This window comes from Nothoprocta perdicaria, unplaced genomic scaffold (assembly GCF_003342845.1).
Source record: "Nothoprocta perdicaria isolate Ctin4 unplaced genomic scaffold, notPer1 scaffold_45, whole genome shotgun sequence".
NCBI classification, from domain to species: domain Eukaryota; kingdom Metazoa; phylum Chordata; class Aves; order Tinamiformes; family Tinamidae; genus Nothoprocta; species Nothoprocta perdicaria.
This window is the reverse complement of record NW_020455699.1, coordinates 1,183,961-1,203,990: the sequence shown is the minus strand read 5'-3', so window position 1 is coordinate 1,203,990 and position 20,030 is coordinate 1,183,961. Positions and strand designations below refer to the sequence as shown.

The 20,030-nt window shown below is 43.1% G+C and overlaps 1 protein-coding gene across 1 annotated transcript in view; it reads left to right on the top strand.

Annotated features, from left to right (window-relative positions):
• ZNF608 (zinc finger protein 608) overlaps window positions 1-9,248 on the top strand; it is a 78,702-nt gene extending 69,454 nt beyond the window's left edge. Inside the window, exons 5-10 of the mRNA XM_026046582.1 lie at window positions 424-2,875; window positions 4,644-5,061; window positions 5,595-5,767; window positions 6,699-6,852; window positions 8,124-8,205; window positions 9,195-9,248. Coding sequence (XP_025902367.1) covers window positions 424-2,875; window positions 4,644-5,061; window positions 5,595-5,767; window positions 6,699-6,852; window positions 8,124-8,205; window positions 9,195-9,201 — 3,286 coding nt within the window. The 3' untranslated portion in view covers window positions 9,202-9,248. The remainder of the gene's footprint in view (window positions 1-423; window positions 2,876-4,643; window positions 5,062-5,594; window positions 5,768-6,698; window positions 6,853-8,123; window positions 8,206-9,194) is intronic.
• Window positions 9,249-20,030: the final 10,782 nt, after the last annotated feature.

The following is a 20,030-nucleotide window of genomic DNA, read 5'->3' as shown; positions in this document are numbered from 1 at the left end:
CCGCCATCCGCGTCAAGAAAATTCAGAGATTAATAAAAAACAACTGGGTGTAATTGAAAACATGCATCAGTGAAATGAATAATTCTCTGTTCCACATTGGAAAGCAGAGACGTTAGGGTGAGTGGTTTTGCTTCCTTTTGTTTGGTCTTTCCGAGGGGGGAGGAAATCCCCTGTGGGATTGAATCAAAGGGGAATTTATTTTAAAATACATTTTTATAAGTTTGGAAACATTTTCTCTTTGCTGTTCCAGTTAGATGCTTTTTTACATTTTGTGAGTGGTGTTTTTTTTNTTTTTTTTTTTTTTTTTGGGCCAAACACATCCTTCCTTGAACGTGGCTGAAGGCCCTGTTATGGAAAGCGGTGCTGCTGCAGTATTGTTCAGTTTGCAGCTCMTGCTGATGACATCTGCTCTTGTTTCTATAGGTTTTGTGAGTCGCCAACGAGTGACCTGGAAATGAGGGGAGGCCGGGGCCGGGGGAAGCGGGCCAGGTCGGCTGCGGCTGCAGCCATACCCGGCAGCGACACAAGCTTTGCAGAGTCCAGAGGGCTCCAGGGCAAGAACCGCGGTGGCGCCAACGGGAAGGGGCGCAGGGGCAGCCTGAACACAAGCGGACGCAGGACACCCCCAAACTGTGCCATCGACGACATCAAAGCCAGCCCCTCGGCCACCAACAAGAGGAAGAATAAGCCTCCCATGGAGCTAGATTTGAACTCCAGCTCAGAAGACAATAAACCGGGAAAACGTGTCCGTACTAACTCCAGAAGCACTCCCACCACCCCCCAGGGGAAGCCTGAGACCACGTTTTTGGACCAAGGCTGCTCTTCCCCGGTGCTGATTGACTGTCCTCACCCCAACTGCAACAAAAAGTACAAGCACATTAATGGACTGCGATACCACCAGGCTCACGCACATTTAGACCCAGAAAACAAACTGGAGTTTGAGCCTGACAGCGAAGACAAAATTTCAGACTGCGAGGAAGCGCTGAGCAATGTGGCACTTGAATGCAGCGAGACAAGCACAAACATGTCCGGCTTTGATCCACTGAAAGCACCGATGTCTCCTTCCCCCATCACCACCACAGGGACCCCAAAGGGGAAGAGGGAGCTGACCAGCAACGGCCCCAGTTCAGTTATCAGTTCCAAAACTGGCAAGAATTCAGGCAAAAAGAAGGGTCTGAGCAGTGAACTGAACAGCCTTCCAGTAATTGCTAACATGGCGGCCACCCTGGACAGTTGCTCGGTTCCAGATGGCAGCTTGCAGACCGAAATGCCCAAGCTGGAGGCTGAAGGGCTCATAGAAAAGAAAGGTTTGGGTGATAAAGGCAAAAAAGCTAACAACTGCAAAGTGGATAAAAACCTTTCCAAACTGAAAACAGCCAGGCCCATCGCCCCTGCGCCAGCACCCACTCCTCCCCAGCTGATAGCGATACCTACTGCGGCCTTTACAGCCACCACGGCAGGGACAATACCGGGATTGCCCTCTCTGACGACGACTGTTGTTCAGGCGACACCAAAGAGCCCTCCACTAAAACCTATTCAACCAAAGCCCACCATCATGGGAGAGCCAAGCACTGTCAACCCATCTCTTGCGTCGCTCAAAGACAAAAAGAAAAAGGAGAAGAGAAAGATAAAGGACAAGGAGAGCAAGGATACTGGGAGCCCAAAGGTGGATTCCAAGCTGGGAAAGCTGGAGGATTCAAAGGGCTCTGGGAAGGATTTGTCTGGCCATTTTTTAAAGGACCACCTCAACAAGAGTGAGGTGTTAGCCAACGGGCTGTCGGAGTCGCAGGAGAGCAGGATGGCGAGCATCAAGGCCGAAGCCGATAAGGTTTACACGTTCACAGACAACGCGCCCAGCCCGTCCATCGGCAGTGCCTCCCGCATGGAGTGCAGCACGCTGGTCAACGGGCAGTCCTCGCTGGCGCCGCTGCACGTGTTGACACAAAACGGGGCGGACGGCGCGGCCGCGAAAACCAACAGCCCTGCTTATTCCGATATCTCTGATGCGGCCGATGACGGCGGCTCTGACAGCCGGTCGGAGGGCATGAGGTCAAAGGCCAGCTCTCCGTCAGACATTATTTCTGGTAAGGACAGCATCGTGAAAGGGCATTCTGCGACCGTGGCACAGTCGGCTCAAGCAAAAGAGTCCCATTCTCCCTATTACCATGGCTACGATCCCTATTATTCTCCAAGTTACATGCACTCCGGACAGGTCACTGCCACTGCAGCTGGGAACAGTAGCACACCACAGGGGATGAAGATTAAAAAAGAGACCGAGGAAGAGGCTGAGAAGAAAGAGAAGATTGAGCCGTTGGACCCCAAGAAGATTGAAACTGGCTCCTCTAATTTGCAGCCGCAGCATCAGTCTGTAATTACACAAAGACACCCTGCACTTGCCCAGTCACTTTATTACGGCCAGTATGCTTATGGACTGTATATGGACCAAAAGTCCTTAATGGCCTCCAACCCTGCTTACAGGCAGCAGTATGAAAAATACTACGAGGACCAGAGACTAGCAGAACAGAAGATGGCACAAACTGGAAGAGACTGTGAAAGGAAGAACGARCCCACTCTGAAGGATATAGGGAAGGATGATAACAAGCAGAAGAATATCCCATCTGCTACAATTTCAAAGGCCCCTTCAACTCCAGAGGCAAGCAAAAATAACACTAAATTAGGGCCATCAGTCCCTAACAAAGGTGAGGAGACGAGCAAATCGCAGATCCTCTCCAATCACCAGCAGCAGCTTCAGACCGACAGTTTCAAAGCCAAACAAATGGAAAACCACCAGCTCATAAAAGAGGCTGTGGAGATGAAATCGGTCATGGACTCCATGAAGCAGACGGGAGTAGATCCCACCAGCAGATTTAAACAGGTGAGATCACAGGAAATGCAGTGTAGGTGTCTTGATGATTTATTCTTATTCATGTGAGATTTTGTCCCCAATTTTGTCACCATCTTGTTACCTTCACAGTGAAACTAGTGCAGCCATCCCTTTCTTTATTTTTTTCTTCTTTTTAGATAGTACTATAGTCAGTCGATAAACCATCAGGCCTTTCAGTTGATCTGAAAAGAGGAAAAAAAAAMCAAGTTATCTAGCGAAGTGGTGACAGAATCCAGGCTTAYAATACGACCAGACTATTTAAAATTATATGCAAGAATAAAATAGCTTTCTCTTTTAGATGTAAATTCCAAGCAATTTACTTGGTTCAGAAATGGAGAATTTGAAGCAAAATAAGCAGCTTTCATTGTGAAAGGACTTAAAGTAGATTTGAAACAGTTTGAAGTGTTTCTTTTTTTTCTTTTTCCTTTTTTTTTTGTTAAATGACAGTTGGCATTTACTAAAGATGGGTGAGCTGATTCTTTGAAGAGTTGGCTTGAAGCTCAGCTCTTTATCTTAACCCAAGGTGACCTTTTCCAAACAGTTAAGTTCCTCTCCTCTCCCAACCCCCAGCCCCTACAGCCCTACACAATGGATGAAACCATCTTGCCACTGAAGTCAGTGCTAGTTTTGCCATTGACTTCAGTGGAGCGAAGATTTCATCCAGTGGCTCATGCTGACCCTCCTAGATGTTGGGTTTCCTTCGGTGGAGGTAATGTTACTGTCTCTGTGCTCAGAGCCAGCCAGAGCCTCAATGTCAGACACTTTCATGTTGTGCTGTGTGGTACTGGCTAGACTTGCCCTATCAGGCTGTCTTTCAAGTGGCACTGGGGTCAGGAGAGGGGAGCTGGGAGCTGTAAAGGAAGTGGGATGGTACCAGCCCAAGGAGGAGGTTTCTGCTGATTCAAATGAGTATTTGAAGCAGTCAGCCTGGGTGTCTACGTCTGTGCTTGTGTTTCCGTCGCATCTGCCATGATGCTGGAGACAGTGTGTGCAATTAGTCCGTGTATAGCTTGCATTTAAAACAACAAACAAAGAAGTTTTCCTGTTGTTGTTCAGTCCTGATTTCATGTAGTCAGATCTATACACTTACTGGTCTACAATGTTTATAAACTGGCCTAGATAGCATATTTTGCCAAAATATTTATTTTTATATCCTGTATGTGTTCTTTTAACCTTGTCGTCCCAATCCTGTAAACTCTTATGCATGTGTCATTCCACACACTTTGAACAAGGCTGTCTGTCAGGTGCAGGCACCTGCCTGAATGCCTAGTGTTCCACTGATGTGTCAGTGTTTGCAATATCAGAGACAGCACAAGCATCTTTCCAGCTGGATCAGGTTTTCAGGTCGATGGACCATTCCAGGTAGTTTGAGTGCCCTGGCATATCATTAGGCAGCTTATGTGGTTCACACATATTTTTTGCTCTCTAGTTGGAAAATCTCTCTGTGGACTTTAATCGAAGTATTTTTTGGGTAGTGTGGTTGCAGAACTTTGATTCAATGCATAYGTATTTCATGATTAAGCTAGTTAAAGGCATGGTGGAGGATATAAGATGAAACAATTGAATTACATTTAGATAATAGTCTCTTTTTCATGGTAATATTTTGACTTTGACCTCAAGGCATTTTGTAGCAAGCATACCTCTGTGTAATATAGATATGTTATTAAAGCAGTTACTAAAAATATATTAACCAAAACATGAGAAATATCGATATATTTCAACATCTAAGTTGAGAACACTTTTTTCTCCTCTGCGTTAGGACCCAGATTCACGAACATGGCATCATTATGTCTATCAGCCCAAATACCTTGATCAGCAAAAATCCGAAGAACTTGATCGTGAGAAAAAGCTGAAAGAAGACAGCCCAAGAAAAACACCTAACAAGGAAAGCTCTGTGCCCAGCCTTCCTGTCTCATTAGCAAGCATTAAAGAGGAGCCAAAAGAGGTCAAGCGTTCTGATTCTCAGTCAGTGGATGAGAACAAAATAAAAAATGATGACCGCAAGACTCCTGTAAATTGGAAGGATTCTAGGGGTGCTAGAGTGGCAGTTTCTTCACCAATGAGTCAGCATCAGTCATACATCCAGTACTTGCATGCCTATCCTTATCCACAGATGTACGATCCCAGCCACCCAGCCTATCGTGCCGTCTCTCCCGTCCTCATGCACAGCTATCCTGGTATGTATGCTGAAACTTGCCTTGAGCACTGGTAAAGACTTACATACTCAAAAAGCAGCGAAGCCCRCATTTTACTATTTCTGTTCATTGCTGGAAGCTTTGCAGATGACATTTGTTTTGCTTGAGCTTACGCTAGGGAAAGTCAACACAAAGTGTTCCTCTTATGAACTGTCAGAGATCCTGACAGTGGTTTCCTCAAGCCTTGACAGTTTGCTGTTGCTGTTAGACTGACAGATAGTTTATTGCCTATAAAAATATTCTAAGCACTTACTGTCAGAACCATTATAGTTACTATTCCTTTCACTTAAAAGAGGACCCATAAATGTCTAAAATGGCTATCAGCTCAGCCCTCTTTATAACCTCCATTCATCAGGGCAAATTAGGCGAAAAAATCGAAGAGCAAAGATACAGTTTGATAGCCATGTGATCCCATTCTGATGTTGTTTCCTGCCTTCACCACCCCCTCCTCCCACTTTGATATAACCAAAATGTAAAAACAATAACTTGATGTGGCATTTATTGTTTACCTGCAGGGGCCTATCTCTCTCCAGGATTTCATTATCCTGTTTATGGGAAGATGTCAGGGAGAGAAGAGGCGGAGAAGGTCAACACAAGCCCGAGTATCAATGCAAAATCAACCACTGAGTCCAAAGCACTGGATTTGCTCCAGCAGCATGCCAGCCAGTATCGCAGCAAGTCCCCTGTTGTAAGCATTCATCTGTTGTAACTGAAGAGCTACGAGGTGGGCTAGAGAATGTTATTTTAATACTCAGAGTATCGCATTAAGCTGTGAGTGCGTGGTGGTTCTTTATAATATTACTTAAAGTAATTTAAAATCTAGATACTTCTTTGATGTAACTTGGAAGAGGTACAAGTAACAAGGTTTTGTGCATAGAGTCTTCCTAACTTAAATATGTTGACTCATACAGAAACCTAGATTGAGTGATATCTCTTCATGCATGGCAGAGTGTGTTATGGTTAAACTAGAAGATCTTACTTGAAAGCAGGTAACGAAGTAAGTTTGGTTTGAGAATCAGCTATATCATCTCCTTAGATGAGTAGATTTGTCATGAAGCCATATCTTAGGAGCAGCAGTGCATCTAGGATGCTAGCATCTAGCATCCTAGCTTCTGACTATTTCCATGTTAGAATAAACGCTGTAGTTTTACTTTCAAATAAGTTGATGCTGTCTTTAATTGTCAGCAAGCCACTGGCTTTGATTCTGCTTTGAAAAGGACATTCTTGCTGCTCAAGCAGGTTTGTTCCTCAGTGTGCAGTAAAGAGGGCTGCGGACTAATTTGCATCAGCTCTCAGCAGTGCAAAGCAGTTATTCAGATACTGGCAGGTCAGCCAGGGAGACCAAAAATAGAGGTCAGCATGGTGGCTTCATGACACAGAGTTTCATCTGAAAATCTGTGCTTTAAAAACTTTCAGATTATATATAACCAGAATACCAGGATTAATTTTGAGATAACTTTGAGCTAGCACAAGTGTAAATCTCCAGCACACTGGAGAATCAACTTCATCATGTGAATTTAAAAACTCACTGACAGGTAATATGATCAAGTGTATTTTGGTTACAATTTTCTCCCCTTTAAAATTCTCACGTCAGTTTTCTTTCGCGGTTTTATTACCAGCCTGTGGAAAAATCTGCAGCCGAGCGTGAACGGGAAGCGGAGAGGGAGCGAGACCGTCACTCTCCTTTCGGCCAGCGGCATCTCCACACACACCATCACACACACGTTGGAATGGGTTATCCACTCATACCCGGTCAATACGACCCATTTCAAGGTGAGCTGTAATGGGTTAGCTTGCCTGGTGGAGTTGTCCCTTGACATTGCAAGTCATACATACGTAAAGCTTTTCAAATAGAGATCCCCTCATTAAATCAGAAGGGTTTTATATTCAGGCAGAAGGCTTGAAAATTCCCAGTGAGTACTAACAGCAAAGAAAACCTCAAGTAAATAGCTTCATTCCTGAGAAATACAAAGTTTTGTTTCCACAACTGATTGTGAGCACATTATTAAAGATTTACCAGTTAGGCTGTTTTTCACTTGAACATTTTGAATCCTGCTTCAAACTGACATTAGCCGAGTAAAAGGCAGGAAAAAAAAAAAGAAACCCCACAAATGACCTCCCTTTTATATAATTAGGATTGTGTGAGCAATGGAAGAAGTCTAGCAAAGACAAAAGCTTTTCATACAGAACATATTTTATGTACAGGGTATTGCAGTCGCAAGGGTCGTAGTTTGTTACAGTTTGAGCCTCTGAAAGAGGGCTCTTTGTGTTCTGGCCAATGCAGCGCATGGAGTTATAGTCAGGGAAAAGGCACCCCAGTCAGGGAAAAGGCCTGATTCATTCTCCCTGGTTTTATAGCAGTCTTTGAGTGGTTTTCTCTAACCTTGGATTCTAGCTGAATTAAAAGGATATTTCCTCCTGTGGAGTAAAGTATGTGCTATCACAATTGGTAGCTAAAATGACATTAATTCATTACGTTCACTCAGTGCCTCAGCAGTTATTTTTTGTGTGTAAAAGTCTTGAAATTTCTCAGTTTGATTCAGTGATTCCATATGCCTTATGGGATGCATTATGCTCGTTCAGTAGGAAAACTGTAAAAATGATAAGTTATTATGAAAGTATTGTATTCTGAGCAGCTAGCATGTCGTTCCAGTAATTCACTGTGACTTTTTGTTCTTGTTGTTTCCTGGTACCTATTATTTCTACTGAGCTTCCTATTCAGGAATTCATACAAATCATTTAGCACCATGCAGAGCAGTACTTGGGAAGTAATACAATAAGTCGGAATGCTGTATTTTCTTGTAAAATACCTATTATCAAGGAGAATTCAGTATACTCTGTGCAGGCACATTGGGCATAATGGKCGGGCTGTCTCAACACTGCTGCCTGAGACATTCCCCTTTTGTGTAGTGTTAAAAGCCATTTTCTAGTGGCAGGTTTGTTTTATTTGTTTGYGTTGGAGCTTCTTCCTCCCATTCTCTAAACACAAAATTCCATTAAAACCAGAAGTGCATCCACATTCTTTTGTTTCTTCTTTCCTTCAGGATTGACCTCTGCTGCCCTTGTTGCCACTCAGCAGGTGGCTGCTCAGGCATCTGCGTCTGGTATGTTTCCTGCACAAAGAAGGTAAATACCCAGCAAATCTGGAGTTATACATCTTAATACAGAGAGGAGAAAGCAAATCATAGTTTTTCTAGCCTAGAGGGCTGCATTTTCTTGTAAGACAAAGTTTTTAGGAAGGGAAGAAAAGTTGGCTGGATTTTAGGTCTGATTATCATTAAGGTGACATTTTGTCTTTGAATTGGGTCCGTTAATTATAACATAGCTTATTAAGAGGTAACAAATAGTTTGCTTTCTGAGTTTTTCCACAGAATATGCTTTAGGTTTAAAGAAAATTGCTAAGAAAAAAACCAAAGTGATTATGATGTACAATTAAGATCCAAATGATTTTAAGAAGGGGATAAAATGTCATATTCAGTTAAGATTCATCTTCCACATGGTAAATTTAGACTTTTACGTAATCTGCGAATCTCTCAGGTTTGCTGATTTTATTTTCAGAGGGTTTTTTGAAGAGTCCATTAGCTGTTGTATCATTATTAAGGTACATAGGAATCCCTTGCATTCGCCTCATAGTTATTTCCTAGGTTGTGAATAAGATTTACTCTTCGACCTCCAACAGGAGAGACGCCCTTCTGGGTAATAATGATCCTGTTCTAAGTGAAAACTCAGTGCACTCATAACAGTAGGATCCCTTTCATCACCTCTGTGTTAAGTCTCAGAGTTTAATGTGTTACACAGTGCTATAAAGTTCCGTGATTACTGGTGTCTTTCGGGAAACAAGTGACCRTGTAAGACTCATAGCTTGAATTATTTGAGTGGGAGAGGAGGTTTCTAACTCTGAAAGACCCATCGCAGGGCAGGGTTTCGGGAGTCAGAAGATAAATCCTGACACGGTTGTTCGTATATTGACCTCTGTGGGGGAGGGATGAGGATGGGACTTGCTGTCTCTGCGGCGTGAGATCGAGTGCTGTGCAGGTCTYGTTCCACAGCGTGTCCGAGGTGCAGAAGGTGTTAGGGGAAACGCGAGACTTAAACATTCTTCTTTCTCTTTTCAGAGAATGATGAGTTTGGAAATATACGTTGTCATGTGACTGGATCACATGAGGAAGCGCTTTATTACAGACATCAGTTCCATGGTGTTAATTTGAAATGCCTTAATGGCAGGCAAAAACCAGTCATTTCATTTTTGTAAATCGCAGATTTTATCACAGAGTAACAAATGTTGCTGTAATTAGACTTCTGTTTTTATATATATATATATATATGCGTATATATATATATACATATATATATAAAAATATATATATATTCTTTACTTTTTTTGTATCAATAACCAGGCTCGCACACAGGGTCTGCTGCTACATTGCAAATCACACAATAATGGGGATAATACATTCACGTGATAAACRAACACCTATAGCACGTTCATGTTTTTCACGTGTTTATCATGAAAGGCCATTTGTTTCTTTTCTTCTTCCCTTTTTCCTCTTTTCTTTTTTCTTTTTTTTTCCTTGCTTTCTAATTGTAAATAAATATTGTTATGTATCAGTGTGCCTGAACCTTGCATACCCTTATTTCCTACGAGCCCTCGGAGAGGCTAACTGTGATGACACTTTGGTACAATGTAGATGTCTATTTGGTGGCTCCTATTAAGATGCATCAGTGTAAAATGTTACTGTATTAACTGTTTCATTGTAATTGTGTATTGTGAAAGATAAACATTTGGAAGGCATGGGGATAACAGTACCACAAAAACTGTGTTGTACATAATTGTATAGATTTTAAATGGAAGATAATGAGCATCTGTGAATAATGAAATGTCTTTTTTGATAATCTTGAATGGCAAATAACCTGATAGCCTGCATACGAGAAGACATCTGTGATTGTTCTATTACTTGAATAGTCCTGCAGTCTTTTTTTTAATGTTTACAATTATCCAGTTTTAGAAGAGAGACTTTAATGCCATTGCCTGGTTACTTGTTTTATGCTGTAATCTAGTTTATTTTATGTAAAATGTATATTGAATGCTTTCATTTTTATACCTGCCTTAAATAATTTGGCAATCAGAATAAAGAAAAAAAAAAGTTGTTTTTGTACTTCCCCAGTGTCTGTCTCAAGTTGCTTTCCCGGTGCCCGCTCGGAGCGCGGCGCCGTCGACGTGGGCAGGGAGCCGGCGGCTGCTGGAGCAGGAGCAACTGCGCCGCCTCCACAGGCTCCAGCAAGGCCCTAATAAGCTTGGTGGTATTAGCAGTACTTAAACCTCTAATGCCCCTGGTAGAGCAGCTGTGCACGCTATAAATTGTAGGCYGTTTTTCTATGTTTCATCGGTACTGCCTCAGTTAAATGAATAGACACCTAGTCACGGAGGACGTGTAGGCAGAAGTCCCATTCCTACCCATGTTACCGAAAAGGAAACGATTTTATAGGCTTGCCACCTGTTTTGTTCCAGGGCTGTAAATGCACAATAACATGAAAGAACACTGATTATGGCATGAAAAAAAGATTTACTGGTCATATTTTCAAGGCTTTACCTTTTATCCTTTCCTGGTCATTCCATTTACATTGGGCGGCAAAATTGGCTTTAGAGTTCTCTGTCCTTTTTTTTATTTTACTTGGCAAGATGAATTACGGGAGGTTAGACCTTGTTTATGAAGTGGGCTCCATTTCTCTTGCCTTGTGAATACTTAATATGGAAGGATGAATTAAAGATTCCCAACAGACAGGCACACTTGGACTTTTTATATTACTATGATGAATCTGCCGTTAATATTGCTATAATTGTTTTATTTTTATAGGCATAAAATCAGTCCCCTTAGTGACTAGTAATAAGGTTTATTGATTTTTACTGCACATTATTCATCTCCAGCTTACTCATACCGCCTTGTTCGGAGCGCGGTCAGAAATCTCCCGGCGCTGACATGTGACAAATTAGCCTCGTAGGGAATGGGGAGGAAGGGTGTTTCCTCAGGGCGGAGGCGCTGCGGACCCAGAGCTCCCAAACAATTAAATAAGTGCCCTATTACTTCTATATTAAAAGCTCTGATGGCTTTTGTACTGAAATGCGCCATCGATTGCTTCTTTTTTTTTCTCTTTTCAGCCTAGACCGTTAATGCTTCTGCAGCAAAACAGACCTTATAAATTCACGCTGTTGGTGATTTTGATTTAGTGTGGTTGAAGATTGAGTGTCGTAAGTAACTGGAATGAATTACTCTGATTGATACGGGGTAAGCAGCAGTTTAAATGATAATTAATGTTACAGCTTTATTACATCCTTGAGGTCCATGCGGGGGTGAAGCTGCCATTGACACTCGCTGCCTTCCTCCGCAGAAAGGCCTCATCCCTTTCCCTCCATCCTTGCCCGTGCCCCTCGGTTTGGCACTCGCCGGGCTGAGCCCTTGAGTGTGTGGGGTGAGTGGGGCTCCCCAGCGGCCGYGGGGCTGTGCCAGGGCACACAGAGCTGCAACCCGTCCTCCACCGTGTGAGACTCCAGAGCAAATGGCAATAGGAGGAAGAAAGAATTTCACGAGCCTGGAAGCTGCCCAAGCACCACGGGATCTGTCGGCAGGAAAGGGTCCGTCTATGTGCCGCGGGACAGCTGCCCCTGCTGGTCCCTGCCAGGACGAGGCCCGGGCTCGGTCCCCTCGGCTGGCCCCGCTGCCCTGCTCTGCTGCCRTGCGCACCCTCGCGCTGGTGCTCGCGCTGGGGAGGAAGGCACCRCGGGTGCAGGAGAAGGGATGTCCTGAGAGCAACGATGCAGCTTCCATGCCTGGGGTGGGACGGGGCCGACACGAAGGGCTAGCAGAGCTGGAGTGCAGCTTTTCCCGCGGGGGCGGGAGTGACGTTCTCCAGTTTATCATTTTGGGTTCCCAGTGACCCTAAGGAGCACATAAGACTTGGCCACCTCAGCGCCRTGCCGCCCTCCCCTTCTTCTCCCAAGGACCTTGCTGGCAGTAAGCATAGGGTAGGCACAGGGGAGTGTGTGGTCTTGTCCCGCCACCCCCATTGCCCACTAACAAGGCCACTAACTCGCTTCCATTTGTGTCATCCCACACAGCCCCCCCTGTCCTTCCTGTGGGCACAGCTGACATCTGCGTGCAGCCCTGTTCACAGCCCCTGTTGCCTCCCCTCTTTGCTTTTATCACACTGCCCACTTTGACCTGTGCTTTCCCCCCGGCTCCCGTATCTTAGTCTRCGTTAATGTGTTCTGTCTCTCTTCAGTCAAAAGTGTTAGGGACAGGGAACACGTCTTGCTTCAGATTTATACAGCGCAGTTCATATTTATATTTCCTTCTGGATAACAGCGACGGATGCTTTTAGCATCTCTCAGGAGATAGCTCAAGATGTTTGATGAGTAGCTCGAACAGACCATTACTAACAAGGAGCTGGAGATAGTGCTCAAAGCCTTCATGGTTTTAAAAGGTCTGTTGAAACCACCTTGCTCCTCAAAAACTGGGAACAAGACTAAGCCCTTGCAGGCATTTTGCAGCCGTATCGCCATGTGTCAGAGTGAATTGCAGACATAGTCATTATTTGCTGAACCCRCTTTGTTTTGTTTTACAAAGGCAGCTCTGTTTTCTCCATTTATTCAAGTTTTAGCCCTCTGCTTGGCTTTCTGTTCTGTTTTTTCTATAGTGTTAGCATGAACTGTGATTCCCCTTGATAGACTTATTTTGCTCAGGTCAGTTTTTCCTAGGTTCACATAGCCTTAGCCTTTTCTTTCAAGATTTTTATTATTTTTGTGGGGATCTTTCCTACTGTTATTTTTATTGAGCAGTAAGAGGATTACATGAGGCAGAAGAGACACTTGACTGTTGGTAGCAGAGTAAGATTTCCATTACAATTTAGCATGGAAAAACAGCTGTTAGTTTGTACTTGTCTTACCTTCCTGACCCCTTTCTTTGTTGCACCAGATTTAACAAATTTTGTATTTTTCAGAGAGATTTTAAAACAAAAATGTCTAATGGCTTATAAAAGCTTTTCAACTCATTTTCCAATGTTGTCTTTACTGAGTCAGTGAGCCTTCTCCTCTGCCCTGAGAGCAAGGAARGTTCATTTTTATTTTTTTGATGTTTAATAGTTAAATCTCTTTCATTATGAGGGAGGCCTTTTGAAGATTATGATTTTTTACTTACTTAACCATTTCCTTAAAGCTCTGCTGTGTGTATAGACAGCCATTAACCTAAGCTGAATTTACACATGTGCAGTGGTGGGAAGCAGGGCCCTATTAAAGTCCTTGCGGTGGGAGTCAGCAATTTTTATGGAGCATCTGCTAAAAGGTGCTTTCCACCTCAGCAGCAAATCTGAAACTTCTGGCCCAGACGGACAAATGAGCGAACTTTAGGATTTAGCAAAGGTAACTATTATTTGCAACCTGGCARTGTTAGTCACGTGGAAGCATGTTGTTCCACCGTAATATCACACAAAAGTGCCTGCAGTTTGCTTTGGCAGGAGGTGGCCTCTGCAATGTGTGCTCAGCCCTGCAGGCAGGTTTCTCGCGCGCAGAAGAGGCTGCTCCCCAGCCAGCAGCAGGGAGCCCTGCTGGGCGCTGCAGAAATGACCCATGGCCCTTCCTCTGGGSGCTGTGTTCCCTGAGGAGGGTGGGAGGAAGCAGGCCAAGGACTACAACAACTGCAGGGAAGGCTCTGTGTCTACGTTTCATACACATGCCGGAGCGGGGTGCAACTGTAGTGCCCTTTCATCTGCACCTTTCTCCAGATCTGTCCTAAATCAGCTCATGTTTGCAGTCATGAGCCTCACCAAGGCTCTGATTTTTAAGCGGAGCTCCATATTAAAAAGGTCATCAAAATGTCAATGGCACAGTATGTCTGCCCATGTCATGTCCTGCAACAGTACAATTTAATACCAATCCCARCTCACAATCTTCTTACTTTGAAATAAGGTGGCTGGCTCCCTGGCCCCGTTAATAGAGAATTTGCCATATCCTCAGCCTGTGGAGATGGCCGTGATCTCTGCTGAAGTCAACTGACTGCTTTCCCTTTTCAGCTGYCAAAGGTTATTTGCTCTGAAGAAACAAGAATGTGCAGAGGAAAATACCACAGAGAGCACCAAAAATAGCAAAATAAAATGTAGTCTCTTACACCAAGTCACCTGTCACTGATCTTGGGTGAGTTGTGCCATGGCTAGGTGAGAGTTTGGTCCCAAGACAGAACGATCATTATGATCCAGTAGTAAGTTCTTCCCTGAGTCCACACACGCACCAGGCCCCTTTCCCATCTCCCTTTCACATACACCCTTGGTTAACTCATGTGTCTGCCTCTGGCTCACTTCCTCATACATTCGCCACCCGTTCTTCCCTACTGATAGCTGTCAGGGTCAGATGCAAGTCTAAGTGAGCAGTAGAAACACACCTGTCTTCCCAAGCCACGCAAATCAAATTGCTGGCTGATATGTGAAGAGGCTTGAGGAAGGACCCACAGTCCTGGGAGCAGCTGATGAAAGACTAGTTTCCAGTGGCGCTGCCTCTTTAGACTCTCAGATGTTCAGTTTAGTGGGGATTTTTGCCAAGTGAGGCCACTAACAGGCTGGCTGTCCTGTGCCTGCTTGCCAATGCTTGCTGAATTATAGAAAGAGATGGTCTTCAGAGTATCGACCTTTAGTTTAATAGCAGTCAGTCAGGCTTAAGTGCTGGGGTCAAGGGAAAGGCCGTGCCCATGGTGTGAGCAGGAGCTCGAAATGGGAGTCGCAGAGGGTCGTGAAGGGCAACACAGCCTTGTTGCGTGTTGGGAATGACCGAGACAGCCGCAAGCGTCACAGTTYTGCCCCTCACAAAAACTGGGGCTTAATGCCACCCAGCTCCGAGGGATGCCAGGATCCAGGCTCCTGCCCTGTGGGAGGCAGAGGCTGTAAGCGTGGCTTTGTCATTTCTTCCTTTTCAAGGTAACGATATGAACAACAAGGGAAACTGAAACAAGCCTTGATCATGGCTCTTAACTCCTAAATCCATCAATAAGCAGGTGAATTTATAAGTTTGAATTAGTCCATTAGAGATATGTATGTTCTTRGCTACAGCTGTATACAGCTGTATACATCTCTATTCTATACATATAAACAAAAGAGGAGCCTAGATTTAAGAAGACCTACGACCATAGATTTTTTTATGCTTAGAGGTGCCAACAAGCAACAATGAATTTTCTCACTGCTTAATAATAAACTAGTGAAGATAGAAAAAAAGAACAAAGAGTTATTTTTGAAAGCCACTGGCAGTAACAACATAATGGTTTCATTATCTAAAGTTCAGTCACAACAAGGACAAAAAAAACCCTCTTGTGTAAGCTGAAGAGCTTTTCAGTTTTGAGAAAAAAAATCAATACCATACTCACAGTAATGTTTGCTTGCATAAAATATTGACTGTATTCACATTGGCTTGGTTTTACATAAAGACTTAAAAGCAATCTTGAGTGTCTGAAAGGTTCTAATTGTTTTTTTCCCTTCTCCTGAAAGAGTAATGAAAGGACAACGGTAAAGAAAAAAAAAAAAAAAGCTGAACTATATAGTTATTTTATAACTGGCACTAACAAATTTCACCAATTACAGAGTCCATTCTGTAAGCAATGAATGTGTGGCTCCCAATTAATCTAGGGTACCTCCAGGCAAGGTCTAAATCAGCTGGATACAGCTAAAGCAATTTGCACACAGCTAAAAGCAAATTGGAAAATAAGTGTTCCACGCTACTGCATATCTTTCCAAGCCAAATATACAATCAGTATTCTGGCAGCAGCACTCCGTCATGTTATTTGCGGCTATCAATTTTAATTATAACGATTATTGATTAGTTGGGAGAGTGAATAATCTAATGTTCAAGCAAGGTTGGCGAGGTCTTTCTTGTCTGGAGTCTTTCTTTCCCTTTCAGGCACATGTCCAGTTAGCATTAAGAAATAYCAAGCAAGGACCGTACTTCTATCACAGTGCTGAGCTTTGATAGGTGCAATTGAAGTTGCAGCAATGATTTTTTCTACAGCTAATGTTCATTTTTAACATTCATAGTTTTGCTCTAAAAAGGTAAATGGGAGCCAAATCAGGCCGTGAGAAGACTTGGTTCAGGAATGCAGGCCAGCACGTGCAAACTCGGGCACCTAAAATCCTGCACCTATTTTCTTACTTAACTGTCCAAATAAATGAACTGCTTTGTGAGCAAACGGAGAGCACTCGTGTTATCCATTGACACAGCTGTTTTGCTAACTTATTTACTCTTAGTCACGAGCTGTTTCTTCTTAGAGGACGATGCTTCTTTTGGAACAGAGAAAAAGGAAATATCCTACCCAAACTGCACTGGTAAGCGCCTTACACTTTTCAGCTGAACAAGCAGCTTAGGCAGGAGCACAKCACTGCTCTGTACAGCAGAGCGCCGCGCGAGCAGCAAGCGACCATGAGGTCAACCGCCCTTGGGTGTAATGCGACCGAGTAAGCACAGGAGACAAAAATAATTCCGGTGCAGTCTGAAAATAAAGGCCATTGGCTAGCTCGTGTTGTAAGTGGTACATGGTACGTTGCTCCACTGCTCAGAAATGGTGGCAGGATGTGAAACCAGGAAGATCAGAAGCTCTAGTTAATTATCGAAAGAATATTTTCAAAGACATGCACAAGGATTTAGTTATACAATTCCCACTGCCAGGGACAGCTAATCATCTGCTTTGAAACTGTGAGCGGACACGTCCTTGAATTAGACAAGAAGACCTCTCCACCTAATCAGGAACTAAAAAAATGTATTTACAGATCCTGACGTTGTGATGGAGAAAACAAAGAAAAAAAAAAAAAAAAAAAAAAGAGCAAAGGGAGGGAAATGAATCCTGAATGTGCGAAACATGAAAATGTCTGTGTTTGTTTAATAACAAACTTACTCTCTGAAGTAAGTACTCCAGAAGCATACTGGAACCCAGAGCTAAATATGCCTATGCACAAGATCACATAGTGCTCAGTGACATCTCTGTCACACATGCACAGACAGCGGTTATCACAGTGGKGACTGACATCCCTCCTGCTCTGCCTTCTGCATTTCTGGACTCTTGTGTGTGGAGTCATGATTTAGTATTCTTAGTTAATTTATTTTATCCTGCCCTGCAAAGGTTTCAATCCAGACAGCTCAGTATTATGCAAACATTTTGAAGAACAGAGTCCTATGCCAATGATTTTCTTTCTTCTTTACTTTCTCCTTTGCTGCATTATGGGGAGGAAAACAAACAAACAAAACCTTCAACACACCGCAGCTGTCTATTTAATGGTTTTTACCATCATAGTATTATTGTAATAGCAAACCATGAAAAGTTACCGATTGTGTTCCTTTAATCTAGCATATAACAGCATCCTTCTTGTTTTGTTGGACCATAAATTGATAATCCCTTTATAATCTTTCTATTATTGAAAGCGTAGTACTAATATTAAAATTGCCGTCTGTCCATAACTTTGGAGGCAGACACATGCCTCAAGGGATCCTACTCCATCCACAATAAGTGCTTCTCACTTCAGATTGATATATTTTCGTTTGCCCTGTCAGCCTATGCAGATGGATCAGGCCTCACACCGCACAGGGTCAAGTAGAATTCCAATTAGACAAAGTTATTTTTAAGTTCTAGAGGCCACAGGGTCAGCGCGCTAGAGATATTTAAGCACCTAAAGATGTAGATAGGTGTCTTAAGGATTTTCAGAAGTGCTATCATGCTGAAGTCAAGAGGAGTTGGGCATCTGGCAACTATCTTGTAGAGCAGATTTTGAGATGCCCACAAGAGCTTGCCTGAATGCTCTTGAAACTCCATTTGCTTTTGGAACAGAAATGTTCAGACAACATAGCAGAGGTCACCTGTGGTTTCTTTTTCCCTCTCCCACCAGCTCAGGTTTGTCAAGATTCAGCTTCAAGGTTTAAAGTTGTACAGTCAGATATGGTTATGTCACTCAGGAGGACACACGTACACCGGTCATCCTGGGAATTAGAGGTGCTGGGGAGTCAAGAGTCAACCTAATGGCCGTAGGTGGCCTAATGGTCTCAGGTCCATAGCAGTGCAGCTCTGGGAGCTCAGGACTGTTTCTTGTGAATATTGAATGTTTCCAGACTGCTTTGGAACATGACATGGGGATTTACTGACTGAGCTCAAGGTAAAGGGAAGGTCAAAATCATCATCCAGGTTGCCAGTCTCTTTGGAGGTCAAGGAATACAAACCCAACCATATCCTGGCTAGCTCATTTATCAGTAGTGGCCACAAGCCTAGAAAAGAGCAAGAATAGGGCATGTGTCTATGCTAGTACTGTCTCACCTCCTAACAATTTTCAGACGAGGAATTTCTTTTCATCCTGTTGTGATTTTTCTATTTAATAATTCATAATATTCTTTTGAAAATCCTTGTTCAGTCTCCCCTTAAATTAAATCTAAACTTGTATTCAATGTGTCCCTTGGCAAGGAGCCTCCCACATCCACCATCCATTGCATGAAGAACCTCTGCTTATTCTGAGTGCAATTTTTGTTGTCCCTCTTTCTGACCCTGAGTTCTGGTGCCAAAGAAACAGCAACCAGATTCCTTCCTAGCTTTCTTTCCTAGTGTTTACCACATATTACTCATGATTATGTAGACTTAAACATCGACACCTCATTCCGTCTTTTCCCCCCTCACACACACTAAAGTCTCTCAACCTAATATTTTTTTTACATTTATTTTTCTATATGGAACCTGCTAATCATCTTTTTCACCCTTATCTGAATCTCTTTCATGTCTAATATATCCTTTATAGTTGTAGGGACACACAATCATCTTTCCATTGTGAAACATCCATGTGATTTCATGAGTTTCATACATTAATTTTCCTATTTGCTCTTTTATGTCATAGCTAATGAGTTTCTTTAAAAGCCTCGATGAATGTTTCTTGCCAAAAGCATTCACAATATCAACTGAGGGATCTGACTGAAGCCCTTTTCCACATGCTTGTCCAACCCATGAGAAACTGTCAAGAGCTTTACAAGGCAAGACTTCTATATATTTGTATACATGTTTCTATATATTTTTGTATATAGAAACCAAGTCTGGAAGTGTGTTTTGTATTAGTAAACATATGAAATGGATGTAAGATTGCTCAAAGTCATGAGAACTTCGATGTTCTAGCTTAGTGCTGTGAATTCTTTCGTCATTTTATACAGACTGGGTGGGAATAGTGCAGGTGGGACACAGACACTTTGCAGGAGGGAAGTTAGGGAGATGAGAGACAGGTGCCATCCTGCAGCATTTTAGTAAAAACCTTCTTGTTTTGCTCTTGGAACCACAGAATAATTTGTTCTGAAAGAGATTTGTGGATGTCTCCAGCCCAACCCAGGGCTCAAACAGGTCTGGTTACATGGCATTGCTCAGAACTGTGTCCAGCTATATCTAACTGAAATTTCCCAATTGGGATAGAACATTGGAATGTTCTAACTTCTGTGCATTGTCTTTCCTGTTGCATATGTCCACCTTTGGGGACTGGTCTGGCTCTGTTCTTCTGCATTCTGCAATTAGGTGGTTGTAGACAGCACTCAAATTCTCTTCAGAGATCTGAACAGACTCAGCCTTTCTAGATGAAATGAAGTGATACACTGGTTTGACAGCAAAAGTGCATGTTTCAGATCTTGTTCTTAATAATGAATCAGAAAGGCTAGTGCTATCCACATGGAACTGGAAGAAATCCTTAGCAAGTTTTTTAATTAGACTGCTCAAAGATGTGCAGTTGAGTCTAGAGAATTTAACTTGAAGTCAATGACTAACACGTCCTCAAGAACTGACTGCATGATGTAATATGTACAGTACATATCAGGATGGAGCATGTGTGGGCTAAGAGCAGTTCTAATAGAAAAATGGCCCCCTGTGGGTGCCATCAAGAACTTGTAGAAATTATAGCAATTCAAGATATTTTAACTT